Consider the following 24,294-nt stretch of genomic DNA (forward strand, 5'->3'; position numbering starts at 1 on the left):
GTCTAGTTACGTTGAACAAGCACAACCTAGAGTTCAATAAATCCTGCAGCAATCTAACGCACAGCGATTTTCATCAATGCATCACTATGGCTGTTGTGCAATGTCTATCAGTCTCTGAATCTAATCTGTTTTCTATTGATTTTTAAAATTGGTATGACTGCAGTTAGAGGCTGATTCAATCTACAGTTTAACATTAAGTGTGACCAATCATTGTTGCCCTGTCTTTCAATTGACAGACATTATCATGCAACAGTGTGAAGTCTAATCAGCATCAATGATTGGGTAGCTGTTATAAAGCCACACCCACCCGGGGCAGTTCAGCTACATGACTGACAGTTAAATTGGCCAACATGATCAGATGCACTCCTGCAGAAGCTTGCTGATTGAAACCTTTTTCACTTTGTTGCTATCTGGTACTAACTGCAGATACCAACTGATGGTTGATTCTTTCTGACTCTATTATGCAGGAAAGCTTTGTCATACCTTTGCGTAAGAAAGAAAGAAAACTGGCCGGTACACCACATACCTGGGAGGACTTTACATCTTTTACAATCTGTGAAGAGTACAGAGAAGGGAGCTGGTGTGAGGAGGCAGCAGAAAGCCCACCTTTGTTAGTGTGTTAGTCAAGAAGCCCTTCTCTCCTGCTTTATTTTCACACCTTATTCTGCATGCGACTCTTTGTTAGTTTGTGGTATCATTGGACATTTCTAATCTTAAAATAATCAAATTTATTTGGGAGAGATGTTTTTGGTGTTGACATTGCTCATGTTATCTTATTGTGAATCAGGCAAAATTTAGAAGAAAAAAAAGAAGAAAAAACAGAACGAAAACAATAGCAAAATTAGAAGAAGAAAAAATCAAGCAAAATAAAATGTGCAAAAACAGAGGTGAAAGGACTTCTTGGTGACTGAAATCATTCAAATGAAATTTGTAATTCCAAACATTACAGTGATGTTCCAGTTAGAGACTCATACATGCATGATATTGATACTGCTCAGCACAGGTCGACTTCTGCAACAGATTTATTGGCTATGCTACTCTACCAAATTGCAAGAAAGATGGGCAGACGGAAAAGACAAACCAGCTGGAAAGGAACACACAGAGCTAAGAAAGATAGATAGCAGTGTGACAATAGCCTACAAAACCAGCATGAAATTAGATCCTAGACTCAAGAGGAAATGGTGCATGTTACATCATAACAACCTGGCATGGATGAGAATAAATCTACAATACACTCCAATCCATTGAAGTAAATGGACACTGAAGGAAAACAAATGGGATATCTGAATTGTTTAATCAGGTTGGTACCTGTCATACAGGATGTAGGTCTGGAGTTTTCTCTAAATACTATATGTCATGTAGGCTACAGCAAATCATCAAAACATTGGCTTTGGCTGATTTAATACCACAATGAATTACTGGTTGTGTGCAAGAAAACTGCAATATCTGTGGCATACACCAGACATAGAGGTTAAGACAGAAAATCCCTGGATGTAAATGAGAGTAGTAATTGATTATGTAGTCTGTGTCAACCTGAAGAGTGTCGGTGATTACTCATGGACACCCTGCACTGCCTCCAGGTGTAACATATGGGGAGGAAACAGTCAGAAAAGGTTAAATCGATAGGAAGAGGAAACAAGAGCTTAGTACACCTGTGGAGTCATCAATCTCCAACACAGTTCTTCGTGACAGATGCCTACACTTAGATTTTGGAGGAATGTGTGTTGTTGTGGAAAGGACAAGAATTCCAGTGTAACCCCCATGTCCTTATTGACATTACATTTTTTACACCATCTCATCACAGTCAAGCAGTATTTTAAATGGATTCTTCCTGTAAAATTGAGTCAATGCATGTGATGTGCAAACCTTGTACAATGTACAAAATGATAAAATCTATTCGCCAAATTGCAACACAGGTACCAAAAATACACAGATTAGATTGACAACAATCAGAACAACACAACCCTTTCTCTTTTAATTAATCAATAAACACAAGATAAATAATATGGTGTGACAAATATAGTTGACTTTTTTACACAATAAACAGAGAGCAAAATGAACAGTGTAATATAATCGCAGTGCTTAAAGCATTTGCATGCGAGTGCTCCAGCCTAATCAATATCACACTTACATGTAACCCTGCTATGCCTGACTGGTCCTCTAGCTCTCTAATAACCTACTTCATCATCTTGATTAGGACTAACACCATGTCCCACCTTGATGCACACAACAGCGCAATTTGGAGTAATCAATTTTCAGGGCAGACAACATTTCACGCATGTCCAACACACCACTGCTTGGAAATGGCAACAAGGTATGTTTGATAGACCGGAGGGACTAGAAAAAAGTCACAGCATAGCAGAGCAACATGGAGTAATCAATTTTCTGGCATACAACATTTCATGCATCTTCAATACTTTACTCTTGAATTTTGCAACTGTCTTCTTGGAAAATACATTGTGTTTGATAGAACAGAGCAATTAGAAAAATCTCAGCATGTGGCCATCTTAATGTGAAGATAAAGCAAGTCAGCGAGAACACAGAGGGCTGGAAGGAAAACGTCTTGAACCTGACTATGTTCACTCCCTGATACCGCATGTACCCAGGTACAGACTTTCCAACCAGACTGTTTTCATGTTGATCTCCCATTTCAGCAATTCTATTTTTTTAACCACATAACCACAGGATTTTTACTTCGACTGATAAACTACACAGGACAATAGTGTGGCCATTAGTTATAAAGCAGCAAAGGATAGGGCGGTGACGGTTTTCAGGCAAGATATACAAATGTGATGATGGGTATGGTAGGGGGTAAGGAAGTCTATACAAGTCATTACACGTGCAACCACCATTTCATCCTCACCTTTATCAAAATTATGGTTGCATGGCCAGCTTTTTTTAAAAGCATTTCTTGTTTCATCTGAGAGCCAACAAATTGAACAGGTGAGGCCTATAGGCAAATCCATGATCAGGCATTTTTAAGCACATCACCTTACCTAACCCATACTTGCCTCCTGGAATAGCATAATTTCAACCTTTTTTCATTCTAGACACATGAATTCTGCAGGTCAGTATGACAGAATGGCCATTATTCTGTCTCCATCGTTCAACAGATGCCACCACATGATGGAGTGACAGAGCTGGGCAAAACCCTTTCACTGATAAATCAAGCATGTCACTTATTACCTTTAAAGTTACACTACGAGAAGACACCATCCATAATGATAGTTCATTGCCACAAGATTCAGCGAATGTTAATGCTTTACTCTGTGACTTGAATTATAACCATCTACTTAGACTAGTACAAAGCCAGGTAAAAACTTCAGGACTTTATTGATTAAGCTGTGATACAATTCTTTTGTCTGCACATGCAGTATATGGTAGAGTAGTTAAACATGATTCATCTCATCATCTTATCATCACACAGCAAATAGAGTTGCTAATTTAAGGTACAGATGATAAAAGTAATGAAACAAAAAGTATAGACTACAGAGATAAAGTAAGGTTGTCAATGTATTTTCACATACAGCCATGCGTATGCATCAGTTGCAGCGAAACACGTCAGGTCAACACATACACTACATACACACAAAAACAGTATGCCGTAGGTGATTTGCAATATTATTGCTCAATTTCTCCTGAAGCGTGAGAAAAAACAAAAGAATTGTCTGAAAAGAGAAAGATAAAACAGGAAACATAACCCAGTATATACATGCAGAGTACATCCGAAAATAATTTCATCAGGTTGGTAGAACATAGGATATTTGGAGTTTCTTTTAACACAACCAGGTAATCTCACCTGCTGACGTTTCGGTGTCTGTCAGACACCTTCTTCAGAGCTTCTGACTGGAGTACTGCTTCTCGCCGCTATAAGTAGCAGATGTAGGTGCCGCTTATGCGGTGAGAACGTAATCCCAAACGTGGCTGAGCTTGTATCCCCCCTCGTCTCGGTTCATCACTGGTGATGACTTCCTGATCCATACTGCCTCCTTAATCCAACGAATGTTGATGAACCGAGACGTGGGGGGATACAAGCTCAGCCACGTTTGGGATTACGTTCTCACCGCAAAAGCGCCACCTCATAGGCTACTTATAGCGGTGAGAAGCAGTACTCCAGTCAGAAGCTCTGAAGAAGGTGTCTGACAGACACCGAAACGTCAGCAGGTGAGATTACCTGGTTGTGTTAAAAGAAACTCCAAATATCCTATGCAGAGTACATGGTATGTGTAGACATGAGATAATGATTGTAGGAAAGTGACAGGTAACCATGACAACCTACCTGGTTCCCGCCCATGCCATGGCAGCTGAAAATGCCGACTTTCTCGTTTTCTTTCCTCGCCATGTTGTCGATACACTGATTACTCTCAACATTGCGAATCTGTAAAGAAGAAGGCATGTTATACATATTGATACACTTACGTTATTTTAGCATAAATCATTACGAATCTCTTTCCACATTTTTTCCTTCCAACAGAAAGCTGGAAACAGGGCAATAAAAATCGGACCCTCCTAAAATGGCTAAATTCCTTTTTTTAAACTGCCTGAGTGGGATTGACACCTGTGCCCTCTGTATTCACATCATTTGATCCACATGGCAAAGCAGAGGGGTCACAATACTGCCTGTGCCACTGGGGTCGACACACAATCCAAAAAATGTCATGTAATCTAAAATATAAAATTTGAATCCCAGTGGTAGTTAAGACAAGTCCTTCATTGTTCCACTTCCATGTACATGATTCACATACAATGCACAACTGTTACACCATCACCATCACACAAATAAAGAGAGTGTGCCATACATGTATGTATAAGGAGACTGTTAATTTCTAGGTCTAGAGTACTTAAATGCACTATCTCATAGTCTCCTGTCAAAACCCTGTGCTGTCTCTGGTGCTGGAAGATCATCAAATACTAAAAGAGCCTGCGCTACAATATTATATAAAATGTATAATGTGCACATTTGAAAAACCTGCCGTGCAACGTGCAGCAGACTTTATGGCATCCTGAAGTTCTTGCCTCTTCCCCTAGAGCTATTTCAGACCTAGCACATTGTGCATTTCCATGTTGGACTGCATGACTTGTACCGTGTACAGTCAACTACTATACCTGAAGAGCCCTTAAGATGTTGTTTTTCTTAGTAAAACACTATTGAATACACAGTGTACTCCTTTGAGGTGTCAGAGAAACAGCAGTGTCAAACAACACTTCAGGACGATTGGGAGCTGTCTTATCATTTTCATAGTCAAGTCACTGACACAAGCTCATTAGATTGTAGATTATACAATGGTCTTTGACTGCTCCCCATCCTGAACAGGAAGAGGGCTTACGACAGATAATTTATGCAGTGTTCAACGACAATGACTGAGGGCTGGCAGGGATCTGATACACGAGCCTTTAAATCATTTGTACTTGCATGGAAAGACTGAGCTCTCCTAACTGGGTGATATGAGGTGGAAAGACTGACCTCTCCTAATGAATGATATGAAGTTGGAATCTGTGAGTCAGGGTAGATGTTCTCCAGGTACCACTTGAAGGGTTTACAGTTCAGCTTGTCTCTCAGCTCCTTCCTCTTGCCCACATCTCCATAATCCACCTTTGTAACTCCTACAAGGATTGGCAAATTTTAACAACTTTAGGACAGGAAAACATAAGATAATCCTACAAGAAAGATTAATCACTTATTCAGGGATCTTTGACCTAACTTCCTGTTAGTATCCATTGGACATGCCAGGAAATTAGGATGTGGAAAATACGTATTAATTTAATTGTTACAGTACCTCCGCCAACAAGGCTAATTTGTTTTGGGTGCGGTTTGTGTGTGTTTGTGAACAGCATAACACAAGAAGCTATGAAATCCTTGTATTTGGTATGTCTGTGTGCCAGGGGTAAGGAAAAGGAAGGTCAAGTTCAGTAATGAGCCTCCTTAAGTGGCTAAATTCTACATAACTACAGCAGAACTTCAGTTTTTGATATTTTCTACTTGGAACTTGAAGCAAGAGATCAGGGAAAATTGTTGTACATTTATATCATTTACCGTTATAATAACTGACCTTTAATTGACATCATCATATAGCTACTAAATGTACACAATCATACATGTATTTTCTAAAGACAATATACCCCAATCAAAACAAATATCAACACCCCAAAAACAAACAAAATAGTGTTATGTCTATAAACTTTTGCTCCATAGCGTCAAAAACAAAGTTTTTGTGAGAGGCTTGGATTTCGAGTTCCCGCGGATGGGCTCACAATAATGAACAGAGCTCAACGTAAAAGTAGCTCAACGTATCATGCTGCACATACTAAGAAGTTACCGATTATATGTTGACCCTAGAAAACGCTTAATTGGAAACATTTTGCCGTAATTTTTGAAAATTAATCCTCTACAAAATATAAATGGCCTTCTATGTCAATCATCGCTACAAAATATAATATTTTCCACCCGTGTACGGAAATATCTAAAAGATCATAATCCGGGTCATGTGATATCCTGCTAGTTTTACTGTCAACACGCCTGATAGCGACAGCTAGTGGCGGCCAAGTTTCGAGGGTCTTCGAGCTCTTGTTTACCGACGAATATCTGCCGTTTTAAAGATTTTGCGGCCTCAAAAATCATATCACAAGGGAAGCAAAGTTATACTTGATGTTTTAAGGTCAAACATTTCTTCTGTGAACAAATTATTCTTCCGCCGCGCTGCCAATAGCGTACTTCCCTGTGCACCGCTGGCATGTGAGGGCATGTCGATTTGTCATCAGTTTGTAAAGTTAACACTGAGAAAGTTTTATTTTGAAATGTCAGTGTGGCGTCTTATTTACCCCCAATAACACTTTGTAGCGCGATGGCGCAATCGACCGATATATTTAACGAGTACAAGCCACGTACCGCCAGGGTTTCACAAAAGCCAGGTCGAATCGGTGGGGATATCCAAGGTGTTCGGCCGAGCGAAAATCCCGGGGAAATATGGCCAGAAAAACCTTAACTTTCAATTTGAGGGGGATACCAGGTTAGCAAGGCCTTCATTTTCAAAAAAGAAATAAATGTGCCGTCCAAAATAAGAACTTACGGGGTGGATTTTGAGGCTGAAAAAAATAAATGTACTGGTAGATGTGAGTAAATGTATCTTTAGTTGGCCTTTCATACTAAGACAGCCACTGTAGGATATCTTCTTGTATTTCAATAATCTAGAAATAAGTCAGGTTCTTTTACACTTAGCCTCGGATCGGATGGCCTAAAACTCATCAATAATAGAATCTAATCCCCAGAATCCTCCATATTTACAAGGTGGTTAATAGAACCCTGATGTGTAACATGTAAAGGAGCAGCTGTGTTATTACACCACGCTCCTATCCCACACATCCACTGGACTGACAAATCTTACTTTACAGTTGCCTCACGGGTCGTAAAGCCGTGGTCTCCCAGGCTCCTGGTTTGAAAGTATTATGTGCATAAGTACAGATTAGACGCCTTACCGAGAACCTTAGGCAGCCCCAGGGGGTCGGAGGATGCAGCGATCGACCGGGGCTACATTGATTCATTCCTTTGATTGACATTTTATTTTAAGTGAAGTCAAGACGAAAACAGAGGGTTGAGAAAAAACCTGTATAATATTATGATATACCTACTTTTTGGAGACTCAATTTCGCGGTAGGAGGTAAAAGGAGTCTTAATTTTTTATTGAATCATATCTGTCATACAGTGACAAATACATTATGGAGACACATATTTGCAGTGTCATGATTTCATGGCAGAGAGGTGACTGTGAAAACCACAAAGACAAAACCAACACAAACATTGACATATTCAGTCTAAGAGTATTCCATCCCTGAAACTGATTAAAACAGGTACTGTACACACTATCCTTTCAGTCTGCTTATATGCAGTTATTCTGATATAATATCTCCTTTTTTCCAAGAAATCAAATGTTCTTGGAATGGCCTAAGTACAGATTATACACTTCAAACCCAGGCCCTTGGGCTGCTGAGGGTTAGAAAGCTGAGGGATCACCTGGGGGAAATGAATTGTGGCCAGACCCCCTATCAAGGTTGGAGTTCTTGTCATGTCTGACATATGAACAAATTTTCTTGGAAACCTGTCTGCTTGAATATCAATGATGTATTAGTCTCAAGGTTCTTCCCAGCAGGCATGGTCTGTACAACCATCTGGGCACAGGTTGTGAGCAGTGAATGCAGGGGAGCGAATAGTTATTAAGAAACTGTCAATAATTCTAGGGCAAGACTAGCACTGGGACACTGTCCCTCTTGCATGGGGTTTTATCAATAGTTCCTTATCAGTACTCTGAGAAAGCTTTTTGTAGCAGACATTTTGGTGTTATTGATTAGTGCAGGGCTGTGGATACAGACACCTGTAGGGCACTGACAGAAATAACATTCAGCAGTTAAAAATAAAAATAAAACTAGAGTTCCACGAACACATTATCTTCGCCAAATAATCAAGGCTTATTATGGAGAGTGATTAATATTTACATGCTTATCACCCAAACAAATTTGATCAAACACCATACTGTTTGGAAGTTATGAGGGGGGGTGACGATTGAGTCCAGTCTTGATAGGGTTAAAAATCATTTGGTGGTACAGGACTCATATATGTGTCTAGTGTGCTGATATATGTTATAACTCACATGAAAAAATATGAGTATGCTGATATTATATGGGCCACAAAGGTTCGATATTGTAGTGTTGTAAGTTGAAAGTGATGATGAAATGATACAATCAATATATATGAATAGAAAAAATTTTTATTCTTTATTTTTATTCTTCATACACATTTTGAAAGATATAGTACATGTGACTTTTCCATACCTAGCAGTGGTGCAGTTTTTGTGCAGTGTTCTCTCCAAGCAGAGGAGTGGGTCCGGCTGGTTTTTGACGTGTTTTTAGGTGTTTTTGTCAGTTTTCCTATTTTGTCCCCTTTTATAGTTATGTCGCCAACCGTATGTTGAACAAAAATGCCTAAACTGAACACGTTAAAAAACAGCCGGACCCACACCTCCACTGGAGAGTAGTGAGTACCCCATCTGTTTATTTATATGACCTACATGTACTTTTAGGCAAGGCCCTCTGTTTATATTTTTTCCTAAGGCTGACGTTAACCATGATTTTGCATTGAAAGTGCGTAGAGCCATAGGAATACACGTTATAGCAGCTAGCGAGCATGCTGGCGGTAGAGCGGCGTTTCCGAATAGAGATTTTTACACTTTTCTTAGGGGTGACGTTAACCCTGATTTTGCATTGAAAGTGCGTAGAGCCAGCCAGCTCCATGGAGGTAGAAAAACTTTGCCGCAAGGCTGCACTAATCTGCTCCATGGAGCTAGCTCCATGGAGCTATTAGTGCAGCTACTATTGAAACATGTTCAATCAGTGTGGATGATTACCTGGAGAAATGATGTAGAAGAACTCCTTGAAGTTGTCCATCCAGACCTCTGCTAGTCTCCTGTTGTTCTTGTTGATGATCTGCCCCGTGCCCCCGGGGAAGGTGTAAGGTGTGGCCTTCCTGAACACATGGCCCACATGTGAACATGTCACGATTTCTAGAGTCCCTCCACACTGCCATATCTACAGATGAAACACACAAACATTAAATATCATTCCAGTTTTTACTCCCCTATGGGAGGAGGGCAATGTCATTTTTTCCCTGATTAACTGTTTCTTATTCTTTGTCTCCTCCATCTCTTGACCAACGCAATAATTACTGTCTACATGGCATCACAATTGAAATTCATTTTTCAACCAAATTATGAAATGTGGTATTACATTAAAGGGCAACATACTAAGCATTTTTTCATCTTGATTTTATTCCACTGCTTCTTTTCAACCATAAAATAAGAAAAAACTTTTAATCTTTGAGAACCAACTGCGAAGTCAAGGATTTCTAAAACGACTCCTGATCGGACAAGATAAAATACAATACACCGAACTTAACAATTATGGGCTATACAGATATGCATTGTGTTTACAATTGGGTGAATGGTAAATGGTTCGGTGTTTGTAATTCTATACCTATCTATATAGACGAAATATATAGAAAAAAGGTATACAAATAATTGGCATATACAATGCACTGTAATAAGTAAACGATAGCTTGAAAAAGAATACAGCCGGAAGGAGTCTGCAACAGAGGCTAAACTACATGTATGTCCACTCCTGTTGGACAAGACAACAATGGAAGACAATAGGGTGATGTTTGTCTGACTTACTCTGAAGGAAATCTCCAGATTCTCCCCTCCCCAGATATCCATGCCGGAGTCGTACGTGCCAATCTCTTCAAAATAACTCTTGTCAATGGAAAACAGGCCTCCAGCCATGGTGGGGGTTCTGTAAAGGGAAACACATGTAACACAATCAATGAAGAACATACATCACAAACACAAACTTCTTATGCAATCAATTACATTGTATGATATTCAAAAGGAAAATTGCAGAATAGACAGATCCCATAGCCCCAAATAAAGAAATGAAAAACAAAAATGTAACGCAAATGTCTGACAAACATGCATCCATCATGGCTTGAAATTCAGTATGGGGGAATAGGTGTACTAGTGCACGTAACCTAACAATTAAAATGCACAGAAAACATTTTTGGTGCACAAAACATAAGATAAAGTCTTATTGGTTGAACTGCTAATTTTGACTGCAACAAAGTACAGACAAACTGTTAATGCAGAAATGTTCAGCGACTGTTTCACCGCGAAGTTAAAACCACCGCGAACATTTTTGTCCAATACTGTAGCAGTATGTGACAATAGCACTACCGCGAAATTAAAACCACTGCGAACACTCAATTTTCCCCTTAGGCCACACCAACTTAATTTTATGAATGAATGAATGAAGACCTTTATTGCACATTTCTGCCACACTTGGCTAAGTACAGGTCACAACAAAACAAAACAACAAGTACAGTTAACGGGACAAAAAGAATATGACTATCATTAGATAAATTCTACTTCTCCTCGCTTTTCGGTTATAGTAGATATAAAAGAACAGACGTGTTTTTCAATGGGAGGTTTGTCTAGTCGCATTAGGAATATGAATTTTTGTACAGTGCTTAAATGTGTGAAGTAGGGAAATAAGTTTTCTACAAGCTTATACAGTTCATTTCTTTCTTTGGTATATAATCCACATTCTACCACAAAATGACATTCGTTTTCTATTCTATTCAAATTACAATGTTTACATAATCGTTGTTCTAGAGGAGTGCGGGTATGTCTTCCCGTTTCAATGTGTAGTTTGTGGCAGCTGATCCTTAGTCTTGTGACTGTATTCCTGACCCTCATATTTGGATGACATCTGCGCGCGCATTGATTTTCGCCAGTTCTCAAAAAAAAAAAAAAAAATCACCTCCGAAGAGGCTCCGAAACTTGCAGACTCATTGTCCAACACAACTGTTATGTATGTGACTAGGAGCGATTTGAAGAGGGCGCCGCCCCTCTTGAGCCCAGTAGTATTTTGTTCATGATATGACAATACTTATCATTGTACATGTCTGTATTAAACTGAATGATATTATCTCTGGCCGGGTTGCCTACAGAATTTGATGTTTTGCTCTGACTGAAGGCGTGATGTTGTGTGTACAGCCGAACACATTTTTTTCTTCTTTGAACGGCCAAATGTTACATATGGGTCTTTAAACCAGGCAGACATGTTAAAAGCACTTTAATATGAGCTAATGCCAACAAATAAAGACTTGTTTGTTTGTTACACTGTGTTCTGTGGTTTAATTCGCAATACCAGCTATGTAGTCCTCCGGTTTATCATCTTTTTTTTTTGCTAGATTTTTTTTTTTTCGCCCTCTCGCATTAGTTTTGGGGACTCCAGACTAACTAAACCCTGAATAACCTGCTAACTAACCTGAGCGGTATTGTCCTGTCCCCTCCCCTGCGGTCCATCTCACGTTGTGGTACTGGGTACCACCTGAAGTTCAGCTTCCAGTTGAAGCCTCCGTATGTCATGTCTGATCCAGCCATGTACTCAAACGTGTCATCACTGATCACATCAATGATGGGACACACCACTGTGGTCCTGCAATATAAACATTCATAATTTGTAATCAACAGAAGAGTCACTTCTTAATGGTGTCATTCTAGAAGATGTGACAATGGCCGCTTATTATGAATGTTCTGTCACATCTTCAAGACTTGAAGTACCAAATAATAATAAAAGTTTCTTCAAAATACCACTAAAATTGTTGACTGTAAACAGTAACTGCAAAATCCTGGAGCTATTCACATCTTTGTAATGCTACATTATCTCACATGAGTCACATGTACCTGTCTTCTGCTATCCTTGCCAACAGAGGCTCTGCCCATCCCTCTGTGCACTCAATATGAGCGTCCAAGAAGGTGATGACTTGCCCCTTGGCCACGCCCGAGCCCCGCAGCCTGGCCCTGATGAGCCCCGACCTCTTCCCCATCCTCTCCAGCTTCACTGGTACTCCTGTCTCCCTGGTCACTCTCCTCAACCCTCGCTCCAGCTGGGAACCCAGATGTTCTGTGGCAAAACAGTCAAGAAAACAAGAGCTGTTAAAAAAAGCTGGCCATGCGACCTCATTATGGTGAGGATGAAATGGTTGAAGTACAGTTTGTGAAATGAGTGTCTGGTGAGTTGTGGTTGTGTGCAAGTTAACAGTTTGGGACAATGGTAATCGGTTGAGTTGAAGTGGAATGTTAAGTTTTATTACTCCGGGAAGGAGGATGACCTCCTGACGGGAGTATTGGGAATGCTTGTTTGCACGTTCACAGCTAGAACTCACGATCCCGTTGTCACATTGGTGTGTAACTTGGCATTAACCGTTTGCTAGGTTGGGCATGGTGATGCACGATGTCTTTAAATGCTTGCACTATCAATACTGCAATATGTGTAAGTTAGTTCAAGGTGTTAACATAACCAACCATGGATTAGGTAAATGAAGAAGTCATTTGCATAATCAGAATGTTTCATGGAGATACGAGGTCTCTGAAATCTTGTTATGTACAGCTAGTAAAATAAAAAAGGAGGGCATTAGGGAACAGTGACTGAGAAAGAGAGTCTCTCATTGTCGTGAAAAAAATTTTTGTCTCACCTCTTTCACTGGCATCGTCCACGAGGATGATCTCCTCCAGATACGGGCGCGGCGTTCTGTTGATGATGCTGTTGACGGAGCGCAGCAACGTGCACCACGCCTCATTGTGAAACACGATCACCACGCTCATTCGAGGCAGCTCCTTGGGGTACGTCTTACTTTTACACCTCCAGTAAGAAAAACAAGAAATTAAACCTCTGAATGTTTAAGAACCCAACACACATATTGATAGTAGTGAGGATGACCCAGTGTGGTTGCTGAGAACATTTCAACAGAAATGTCCCTGCAGTTCAATAAAAAGCTGCTAGGGGGCCCAAACCTACACCACACCTTCCTGACAACAAAAGCAATGTACCACTATAGCGTGTCCAGGACAAAAGATGAAAGTTCTGCTACAGTGTGAGGGAAAGCTAACGGGGCTGATAATCAACCTCTGTAGCCATGTAACTAGTACTGCAGTTTTGGTAATGGTAAACACAGAAATGGTAAATTTTGCAATGATGTATAAACGCAGGCCAATTGTGAAAAAATATTACAGGCTTCGCGTCAAACCATGGATGTTCTAACAAAGATAAAACCTTCATTCTGGTTTTCTTTATCATTATCTTATCAAGTTGAGTCCACATGAAGTTGATAACTACGTGGAAAAAAAAGATTGTTTTGTTATGATGTACGGGGCACTGACCTTTGGTTTATGTTGTTCCATGTCATTTCGGCGAGTTGTCTGGCAGTTCTTTTTTCATGTTATTCATTTATTTATGCTTTGTCGTTGCAACCAAACATGCATGCGGACATACATGCAACTATTATTCTTACAACTGCCAGTAGTTCGGGGTTGATGTTTATTTTGGGACTGAACGGCCACGTCTGCAGAGACCAATTGGGCTCACAAATCGGCAATAATCGGCAAAAGTGCCAGCCCCTATTAATAGTATTTTTCGCAGATTATCAACAAATACGTAAAAATGAGGGCTAACACGTCATACAAGTTTTAGAATGTAACTGCTGTTCATTGGCAACCAGAAATTTGCGCGGAAAAGTTTCGCTTTGCCCCAGATTCTACAATAAATGTGTGGTCCCAAAACATGTCCAATGATACCAAACCGGCAATCGGAAGTTCACACCACTCACGCCGTGCTTATGGAAAATTTCGCAGTTACTTTCACAAAATAATTCAAGCATTGCAATTTGCAACCAAAACATATATATTGTGTGTGTTAAATACATAGAAAGTTTAACGAGTTGAGAAGAAAGTGTCGAGAAGCGGTCTTTTGAAATGTAATCTACCCGCGCCCTCACTGCAACGCTACAGTAGAAGGAAACTTCTGGTGTTCCCGCTGAGCAGTTTTCAAGCCAGACGTCAATCAAGTTTGCCAGATTTGCCTTAACGCGTGTAGGGACCGCACAAGATTTCTAATTAGGTATACAGCTCATTAGCGCACGCGATCAACATGACTTTTAATAGCATATCGGATGACTTTGGCACGAGTTTGAAACGCGTGTTAACGGCAATGTGCACAAGTTTTGCACGAGAAATAAACGCGTGGAAAACGCGTGGGAAGGGAAGTTAAACGAGATCGGTACTGTATAAACACAGAAACATGCACAGCCCGCTGCACAACAACAGGAAAGCGCCAGGTGACCCATTTTCGAACTTGACCTCCGTTCCTACAAGCGCTACACACCTACAAAAAATCATGACGATCCATCAACGTTTCCGTCACTTTTTTTGCCTACATGCAAACACACAAACATGCAAATTCCGCTGTAGTACTGTTGGAAAAAGCCAGGTAAGCGATTTTTGAACTTGACCTTCCTTTGCACTTCAAGGTTTCTTGTGTTATGCTCTTGACATACATACAGACCCACCCCACAGCTGGCGTAACCGAAAACATAATCTTCTCGGCGAAGATAATCACATAACAATTCTTTCCATTTGATAATCACAATATTCTTTTAACACAATATTTCAGGGTTTCCAGTATGCAGTATTCTGGACTGACTGACAGAGAGACAGTATCTAGTCCTTACCCCTCCATCCTGACGTCAGGTAAGGTCCTGTTCAGAGCGATCATCTCACAGGCCATCAAGTTAAACTGGTTGATCTTGAACTTCTCATTCTTCTCCTTCTCCTTCTCCTTAGGAATGATGACAGCCTTCCCCATTTCACCTGGACCGTCAGGAACACTGCTCTTTGCTGGAAAGTCAGGAAAAACAACTTTGATGACATTTGTTAAACAAACATGCATTTAGCCAGGGAGACCATCATGACAGCAATAGAGCAGCAGTTGTATTGTGTATTGGAGACTGAACTTAAGTTACCAAGAAGCTTATTATTTTGTAAATGCCACAAATCAGTAGATGATGAGTTATAGTAATTTCATATAACTACTATCCAAAAGTATTGTTACCATTGCCTATTAATTATTGAAACATTCCTATAACGAAAAAGACTATCTGAAGATTGCAAATGTACGTCAAAGATCAACCGCTACAAAACTAAGAACAAGTTGCCACAAATTGCGAATCGAATCAGGAAGACATAACCGCACTCCTCTAGAGCAAAGAATCTACCAATTTTGTAGTCTAGGTAAAGTACAAGACGAAGTACATTTTATTGTAGACTGTCCTTTGTACGATAGGGCCACACCAATTTTATTTGTTGCTTCTCAGATTTTTTTCAGGAATAAATTGGAGCGCAGGGCAAAAAAAAATTTAAAAAAATTTTGTTTTCAAATAGTCTTGGGCGAAGATAAGGGTTTACATGACATAAAGAATAAGAGGATTATTCGAGTTTCAGCTTTGTATGGCTCGTTTTTTGCAATGAACCCCTTTCTTTGATCTAGTACTATAATTTCCGTAACAAAATTACCTTTTGCTTTGTAATGTATGAATTGATATTGAGAAATAGTTATTTTTATAACAACTATTTCTCAATATCAATTCATCATCTACTGATTTTTATTAAAAATGTAAAATTATAACTTATGATAACATGTGACCACACTTTTTAGGTATGTGCAGGCCTTTATAATCTATTTTGGTGGCTATTGAGATTTACAACTGAACAAATAGTATAATCGTGAGTAAAAATTTGTGAATGGGAATAGTGACCCATTTCTTTTTTTCAAAATGGGAAAACCTGGAGAGGCTATTCCGAGAAGCAATGCATGGCCTAGCGATAGAATAATTCTATTTCAATCCATACAAAGAAAAACAACATGAAACAAAACAAAAAAGATCAAGTACAAATGCTAAGAAAAGGCTAAGACTAGTGAGAGCTCTTCAAAGGCAGACACTTTTCATTTGTTCTGTTTCAGTATTTCTCCTCTTTGTAATGCATGACTGTCCCTTTTCTGTAACACAACCTACATTTTCTGTAGTACAGAAAATTTAATCCTTGGTTAAAACACAATTATTAGGACTAGGAGCCAAGATAGTTTTACAGAACTTTCCCTTAGACTAATATTGATCTTCAAGCTCTGCACTACAATGTATTTTTGTCAAGTCCCAGAAAACAACTAAAGTTGGTGTTGCCTAAGATACCAGTAATGGCGGTTATACTAACCTTTACTATGGAGGAAGGATGTATGTACACGTATGTGTTGTGGGTTACTGACAGTGCTGTTGTCCATGTGTGCATGTACTTGTACATGTAGGTGTGCTTGGGTGGGAGTCCTATTCCTGTGGTGCAGTTGTGTATGTACATGTATGAGTGTAGCTGTAACTTCATATGCTTGTTGTTGTCCATTTGTGTCATTCCCCCCTGAAGATAGTAAATTCATGATTGTGTCATAACTAAGTCTTCTTAAAATCATTCCACAATTTTACAGTAAAAATACAAATAAGTTTTACTTCAAGACAGTTGCAATATTGAGAACAAATACTTGTTTTAGACTTCCCATTATTACAATTTCAGACTTTTTATAGTAAAATCTGAAGTAGTAGCTAGCAAACATTTCTTAAGTTACCTCCGAAAATAATTTCATCACATTGGTAGAATATATAGGATATAGGAGATTCTTTTTACACAACCAGGTAATCTCACCTGTTAACATACATGAACACAAGTGAAGAAGGAAGCCGACAGCATTGATGTTGTAAAGTATAATGTACACAAGGTCTATCTATCTATCTATCTATATACAATACTGGGCAAAACCCGGTTTGGGTATCGCGCCCAGGGTGCACGCCCAAGGCGGCCGGTGGTGGTGGTGCTCCACAACAACAAAAAGTGCAGAATTTAAACTAACTAAATACTATGAACATGTAAAATATAATATAGTGGAAAAAAAGGTGCAGTGAGGTCACAGAAAAAACAGGCACAACAAGAGTCTGAGGACCCAAAATCTCCATGATTTTTTTTTTATGTTGTGTTATGTTTGTGTATGTTATTTGTTGTTTGGTTGTTATGTTATGTTTTATCTGCTTCAGGGTGGTTGTGTTTGTCTATATTTGTTTTATTTGTCTGTTACGCCTCAGTGCATTTGATTCTCCTTCTCTTTTGGCTCTCATGTGATCTCTCTTTGTCTTCTTATCTTATGTATCTCTGACACCTGGAGACATCCCGACCTTGCCTACAAAGTTGTGTAAATTATAAAATATCAGGGACAGCGGTTGATAGAACACAACTTTACAGGTGAATAAAAGACAGGGGTACAATAGATAAGCAGGAAAGGTTTCGGGTGACCAGATCATGTCAAAGTGCTACGTAGTTTAACCTATAAACTGGTAGCATTGTACATTAAATATATTGTGGTCCACAGTACCATTGCCAAACCATTGAGAAAATAAAGCCAGACCACAACTGGTACACGGTATGAGCAAGAAACAGCCTGTTAACAGGTCAAAGTGAATTTAGACATAATCAAATGTGTGATGTGTCCTGGTTACTTTACATACCTTATGCTTTGGATCCCCATCATATATCCTTTGATCCACAGAAACTGATCTTGACCTCTTCTTTGCTATTTTCCCATATTATTCAACTGGGGTCCTCAAACATACAGACAGACTGGAATGAGTTGCCTTACATTAAAACCATGTACAACTGTTCCTTTCACTACCTGCCGTCAAGCTTCTAGTCTGGTCAAATCAGTCCCTACAGACTGTTAAGCGCCAACAGCTGTTAACAACCAACAGTTGCTAAATTGATTGATGGGCTTGGCAAGCTAAAGCCAACAGATGTTGACAAGTGACCCACTTACGCTATAAACAGCTACTAACAAAGCGCCCGATATAGGATAGGCCAAATACAGATTTCCCCATTACTTAGGCAAATTAAGTCCAATTTGCATAATTTGCACTTCATTTTATACAACCCTCTCTAAGCTACCTGCCAAGTAAATAACATGAAAATCAGTCGCTTCTTTCTTCAGTTATTCTCCTTTGAAGATTTTGACAAATACGCCATTACAGTTCCAGTGACACATACCAGAGGGCCCAAAATCGACCTTGACCTTTCTCCTCCCGACAACTACCCACATACCAAATATCATTACAATTCATCTACACGTTCTATAGTTATGCTGATTTTATGCATCCGGTGACACATACATATACACACAGTGACACAAACATACACACACGCGCACACACACGCAAACACACTAACTTTGCATGATTTGCACTTCAGTGTGTACATCTCTGTCCAACCTACCTGCGTACCAAATAACATGAAAATCTGTTGTTCCTCTCTTCAGTTATACCCCTTTAGAACATTTTTACAAATAGGCCATTGCAGTTCCAGGGACACAAACCAGGGGGCCCAAAATCGACCTTGACCATTCTCCTCCCAGCGCATACCCACATAGCAAATATCATTACAATCCATCTACACGTTCTACAGTTATGCTGACTTAAAGCATCCAGCGACACACATGCAAACGATTTACCTCCTTACTTATGCAAATTCGGTCTCATTTGCATAGTTTGCACTTAAGTGTGTACATCTTGGTCTAACCTACCTGTGTACCAAATAACATGACGATCTGTCGATCCACTCTTCAGTTCTTCTACATTGAAGATTTTTACAAATACGCCATTGCAGTTCCAGTCACACATGCCAGGGGGCCCAAAATCGACCTTGACCTTCCTCCTCTTAACACCCACCCACATACCCACAAAAATCATTACAATCCATGTACAGGTTCTACAGTTATGGTGACTTTAAGCATCCGGTGACTAGTGGTATGGATCTAAACCCGAGTTTAGGTTTAGGTTCGGACTCGAGTCCAGAGGTTTAGGTTCAGGTCCGGACTTGAAAGTCCGGACCTGAACAATAATTTTGGAATATTTTTTCGTGTTACATACAAAATTGCATATTGGCAGATATTCTACACCTAATTTGAAAACTATATATACGGAATTATATACAGTCAGTAATTAACACAAAAGTTCAGTTATAAACACAAAAACAGCAATGTTTTAATATTTTCCTAGTGCAAATTTCACGATTTAAGGAAGGTTTAAGATGGTTTAAAACAAAAAGGAGTGTATGAGTGAGAGAATTTTTTTTTTCAAGTCCGGACTTGTTTCCAGACGTTTAGGTTTTTTCAGACTTGAACCTAAACGTTTTACAAGTCCGGAACCGGTCCGGCCGGACCGATCCGCACCACTACCGGTGACACATACATACTCACAAACACCAAACGCACGCAAAACAGAATATCCATGAAAAAGCCTTTTTTCATGGAGATAAAAAGAAAAGAAATCTCCAGTCACTGACCACATTGCTAGACATAACTGCGTCATTGACTGCAAATTTTGGGATATTTAGAAGAATATTCGTCAAACAATGATTTAAAAGGTAGCGAGATATGCACCTCCAAATTTTCGATGTCAACTGTACATCTTGATCACAGAATGACCTAGTCTCGCGAGAACACGAGACTAGGCCGAGACTTGTGAAGATCGTCCTGCCTCCCCCGCCTCCTTGCGGAGTAGGGGTAAGTAGGACTTGGGCAGCTCCCAACCTCCGGTACGGTTCATCCCAGTGTGTTCCAACTGGATGTGGACTGCCTCTTTAATCTTCCTGTGGGAATTACGCGACTCTAGGTCTATGATCTCTATGATGTCCGGGAGATGTTTTAAGTCATTGTTTGACGAATATTCTTCTAAATATGATTATACGTGACTGATGAATCTCTTCAACGAAATGTTGGGATGTTTTTGAAAAAACCCTTTCTTATAAGCTTTATAAACCTTCCTCAACCTTAATTTTTTTTTCAGGTAGTACCTTTTAGCAAGGTGATGATTTATGCAAATTAGCATGATGTCATGATTACGTCATCAAGATTTATAAGGCCACGCCCCTTTTTTAGAAAAAACGCTCTCCTTGGCTTGTGCTTCGATGTTTATCAATATAACTTTGCAGGAATGTACAAGTCATGATAGTAATACTTGAAGAATGACGCGTGCCTACGAGATTATTTTGAAATATCGATTTTTGGCGAATTTTTTGTTGTTATCAAACTATTATTCGCCCCCTTCTAATTAACAGTACATTTGTATATGTAGTTATAATCAAGGCTATTGGTGAAAAAAGATGAATAAGCCCATGACCATTTGTATGAACATTGCATACAGAGAAGTAATATTTCCAATATGAATGTTGTTTACATAATTGCTAGACCCTTTACCAGACTCTACAAGTTGTTTTTTTTTTGTGCTTATAATGTGCTTTCTAACTTTCTGAAGGATAATACAACTGATTTGCCATTTTCTTTCTCCGGGCCATCTGCAAACTACATGTATTCTCCCGGCAAACTGAAAATAAAGACAGGATAGGACTGAGGTCTAATTATGAACCCCCGTGTAAACAGCCATGCACGTGGTACTGGATCTGACACGTGGAAAATCTAACCTTGGAAGTAGGTTCTTCTACGGGCACGCTGTTTTCTGGTTGCTTTTGTGTTCTGATGGTTACACTTGGCATCAACAATATCAGGGAAAACTGAAACCATCAGAACACAGTCGAAATTTATGATTATGAATTTGTCACCTCATCAGTAGAAAAAAAGACCATGGTAAAGCCTGAATTGGGGGCCATAAAATACTAAAAATCGTATGACAATGGCTGAAATTTTGAATACGTTCAAAATCCTTTTTAGCTGTACTTTCCATTGCACGACGCTCGGCGATGGCTAAATTTATGTGCAATTTGCCTGCGATAGACCTAGGTACACTAAAAAACATTGTACGATGTACCTACGATATATGTGACCATGACTTAATTGTATGTCTTGACTATTGCACCCGGTTTTTCCCAAACATATGACGTACGGTGCTGTGATGACAGAAGAAACCCCTATTGCAGATACGATGTGAGTTTAATGTGACCATAGTTTTACAGACACACATGCAGAAACACGCCCGGTAAAATATAAGCTTCTCGGCTAAGGTAATTATGACTTAGTGAGCTTATTCCACACCTCCAATCACCCTGCTCATACGTTTTCATTTGGACCAGATTGAGAAAACTCTGGTGAACAGCTTTCTCTAACAGTCGTATTTCTAAATCACAGCGATGCAATTTTCCCCAGGAATTGGATTCTCCATGTGGGTCTGCAGAGGGGTGATTCTGAACCCTGCATTACCACAGCCTGCACATTTCCTCTAGGTTAATCTTTGACGGATGAAAACGACTTTTCCGCTAAATAGTTGTAAATCATCACCACTTGCCAGAGACTCCTGCCATAAACATTCCACCCATATCAACCATGAACCTGCAGTCTCATTTCTGCTACAGGGGACTTTGTTTGCACAAAAGGGAACAAACGAAAAAACAAGAGTTCGGAGACCTCATATCTCCATGAAATAATCTGATTCTGCAAATGACTTCAACATCTACATAAGATATGCTCGGGCCCCAGTGAATTTTGAAGTGCCATTTGAACATTTTTGAGCTGAAAAGAAAAAATCCTTCCAATACTTCAATACGTCAGTTAACATGTACCTCTTTTTATCTCCATGAAAAATGGAGATATACTTTTGGGGGGGTCTGTGTGTGTGTCTGTTTGTGTATCCACGGTAGCTTAGACAGAGATGTACACAATGAAGTGCAAATTATGCTAATCGGGACTTGATACTTCGATGAAGATTAGACATCCAGGTAATAAGATACGCCAAAAAGCAATTACTCAAACAACTGGATATGATTTTGGAAACGGTCAGACGTTTCAAGTAGCATCCACTACTTTTCGTCAGTGACTGTGAGCAAGATCAGTTGAACAGCGGGTTTATAACCACGAACTATGAATTGATATGCAAATAAGGAGAAGACAAATGTTCAACTGATCTTGCTCACAGTCACTGACGAAAAGTAGTGGATGCTACTTGAAACATCTGACCGTTTCCAAAATCATATCCAGTTGTTTGAGTAATTGCTTTTTGGCGAATCGGGACTTGATTTGCAAAACTAATGAGGAAAATCTATATTTGCAGTGTCTTCCATTATAAGACTCAAATACATGTAACAGAATGTAGTTTATGGAAAGTGGAGCATCAACAGATACCAATTATGCAAATAAATTCCTAATTTGCATAATTAATGCAGAAGTGCCGTTATTCATCTTAAGAGGAAAATGATAGGACTGTCAATATTGCAACATGCTGAAGTTAGATAAAGGTGTTTATGACCAAGCATATATTATGTAAATGTGTAAGTCATTACACAAACAGAACATTTCATGAGGTCTCCGAACTCTTGTTTTTATCAGAGATTGGCACAATACTGTTTACATGATTATACTGAAGAGGGAGGTCTGTGTTACATGAATATATCTTGAGAGGCTAATGCGAAATCTGACCTTGGCCAAGAAGGTTATGTTTTCAGATGCATCTGTTTGTTTGTCTGTCTGTCTGTCTGTCTTTTATATCAATCTTGTCTTGACTTAGTCTAATTTTTTTCCTATTGGACTCTCTAGTATTGTCTTCTATCTATTTGCATATCATTATCAATTCATAGTTTCTGGTTAAAAACCTACTGTACGACAAATCTTGCTCAGTGATAATTAGTACTAGTGTGTTAGACCCTGTTCACACTCAAAAAGTTTAATCGGATTAAACATATTATCACATCATAAGGCAGATATTACCAGCAACCTGCTGTCATTTCTAATCATCAGCCTGAGACACTGAAGCTACCATAGCTGACATCAATCTTCAGAAGGATCTTCCTTTGGGACATCAATGGCTGACATCCACCCCTGGATGCCAAAGGGCCCTTTGCTTCACTTGTCAAACAATACTGTATACTGTAATAGGTATTACACCATTTTAGGCCATACCAAGTTATTTCCTTGCAATGGTTTTCAGACATTCTGAACTAAAAATTCAACAAAAGGACACGTCAAGATAAAAGCCCGCTAACTAGGAGGAAAAGAACCAAAATTCCCCAGCCATGTCAAACATTTCAGCACGTTTGCTTTGTGACAGTAGTCAGCTTTAGTGTTCCACCATTGAAGGTAGGATCATGACAAATACATAACTTTTATGGTATCATTGTGAAGGGCAGTGTTTCCGCCAGAGGGGCGTCTTCCCGTCAAATGACGACCTTATGTCGCTTTGGACAGCCTGAACTCAGACATAGGCCGTCCTCTTAAAAAAAAAAAGACAAACTAAATATGTCTAAAATGTCCATTTTCTTGCGATAGAATTATGAATTTTTCGATGTATTTCTAGATGGCTATAGCTATGACAGGAATGTGAAGTTTTTCTTCGCTTAGCTGATATTTTGTCCTAACAGTTGACGGAGTGCTCGTTAAAATGGCGTGTTTTCTGATGTTCGTAGCATTGCGGTATTTTTCGTAGCATGGTATTTTTCATAGCGTGTTAGTATTTTTCGTAACGTACTATTCAATGATGTATCAGTCTTTGAGAAAAGAGGGACTTTTTGCATGGCAAGCATGACGTGTTTCTCGTGTTTCTTTGGTATTTGGGAATTTGATTAAACCTCCTTGTCTCGACCTACTGACTGAAATTCGTCATCGTTGTGTCAAGTTCTTCTCTGTTATCTATACCTTTATCGTATAGATATTGCCAGCAAACTACTGACGATAGATTCAAATCCATTGACCTCCAGATTGAGGTCAACTCGTGTATTGACCGCGACAACAAAGGGAAGACGTCCGTGCGCCAGCGTCATGATACTTAGGTGTCAATTATTTTGTTCACACCAAGGACGCCCATAGGAACAAAGGGAAGTGTTTCTGTGC

At 39.4% G+C, this 24,294-nt stretch overlaps 1 protein-coding gene across 3 annotated transcripts in view; it reads right to left on the reverse strand.

Moving 5' to 3' along the window:
• LOC136447882 (polypeptide N-acetylgalactosaminyltransferase 13-like) overlaps window positions 1–24,294 on the reverse strand; it is a 52,471-nt gene that overhangs the window by 4,429 nt on the left and 23,748 nt on the right. The window contains exons 2-10 of one of the 3 annotated variants that reach the window (XM_066447002.1): window positions 15,110–15,275; window positions 13,079–13,245; window positions 12,288–12,507; window positions 11,869–12,039; window positions 10,218–10,335; window positions 9,396–9,576; window positions 5,465–5,604; window positions 4,280–4,378; window positions 527–553 (exon numbers count right to left, since the gene is read on the reverse strand). In XM_066447002.1, coding sequence (XP_066303099.1) covers window positions 527–553; window positions 4,280–4,378; window positions 5,465–5,604; window positions 9,396–9,576; window positions 10,218–10,335; window positions 11,869–12,039; window positions 12,288–12,507; window positions 13,079–13,245; window positions 15,110–15,275 — 1,289 coding nt within the window. Of the gene's footprint in view, window positions 1–526; window positions 554–1,275; window positions 3,669–4,279; window positions 4,379–5,464; window positions 5,605–9,395; window positions 9,577–10,217; window positions 10,336–11,868; window positions 12,040–12,287; window positions 12,508–13,078; window positions 13,246–15,109; window positions 15,276–24,294 lie in introns of those variants that run through there. The other 2 variants (XM_066447004.1, XM_066447003.1) reach the window with 2 other exon arrangements.

This window comes from Branchiostoma lanceolatum, chromosome 13, assembly GCF_035083965.1.
Source record: "Branchiostoma lanceolatum isolate klBraLanc5 chromosome 13, klBraLanc5.hap2, whole genome shotgun sequence".
NCBI classification, from domain to species: Eukaryota; Metazoa; Chordata; class Leptocardii; order Amphioxiformes; family Branchiostomatidae; genus Branchiostoma; species Branchiostoma lanceolatum.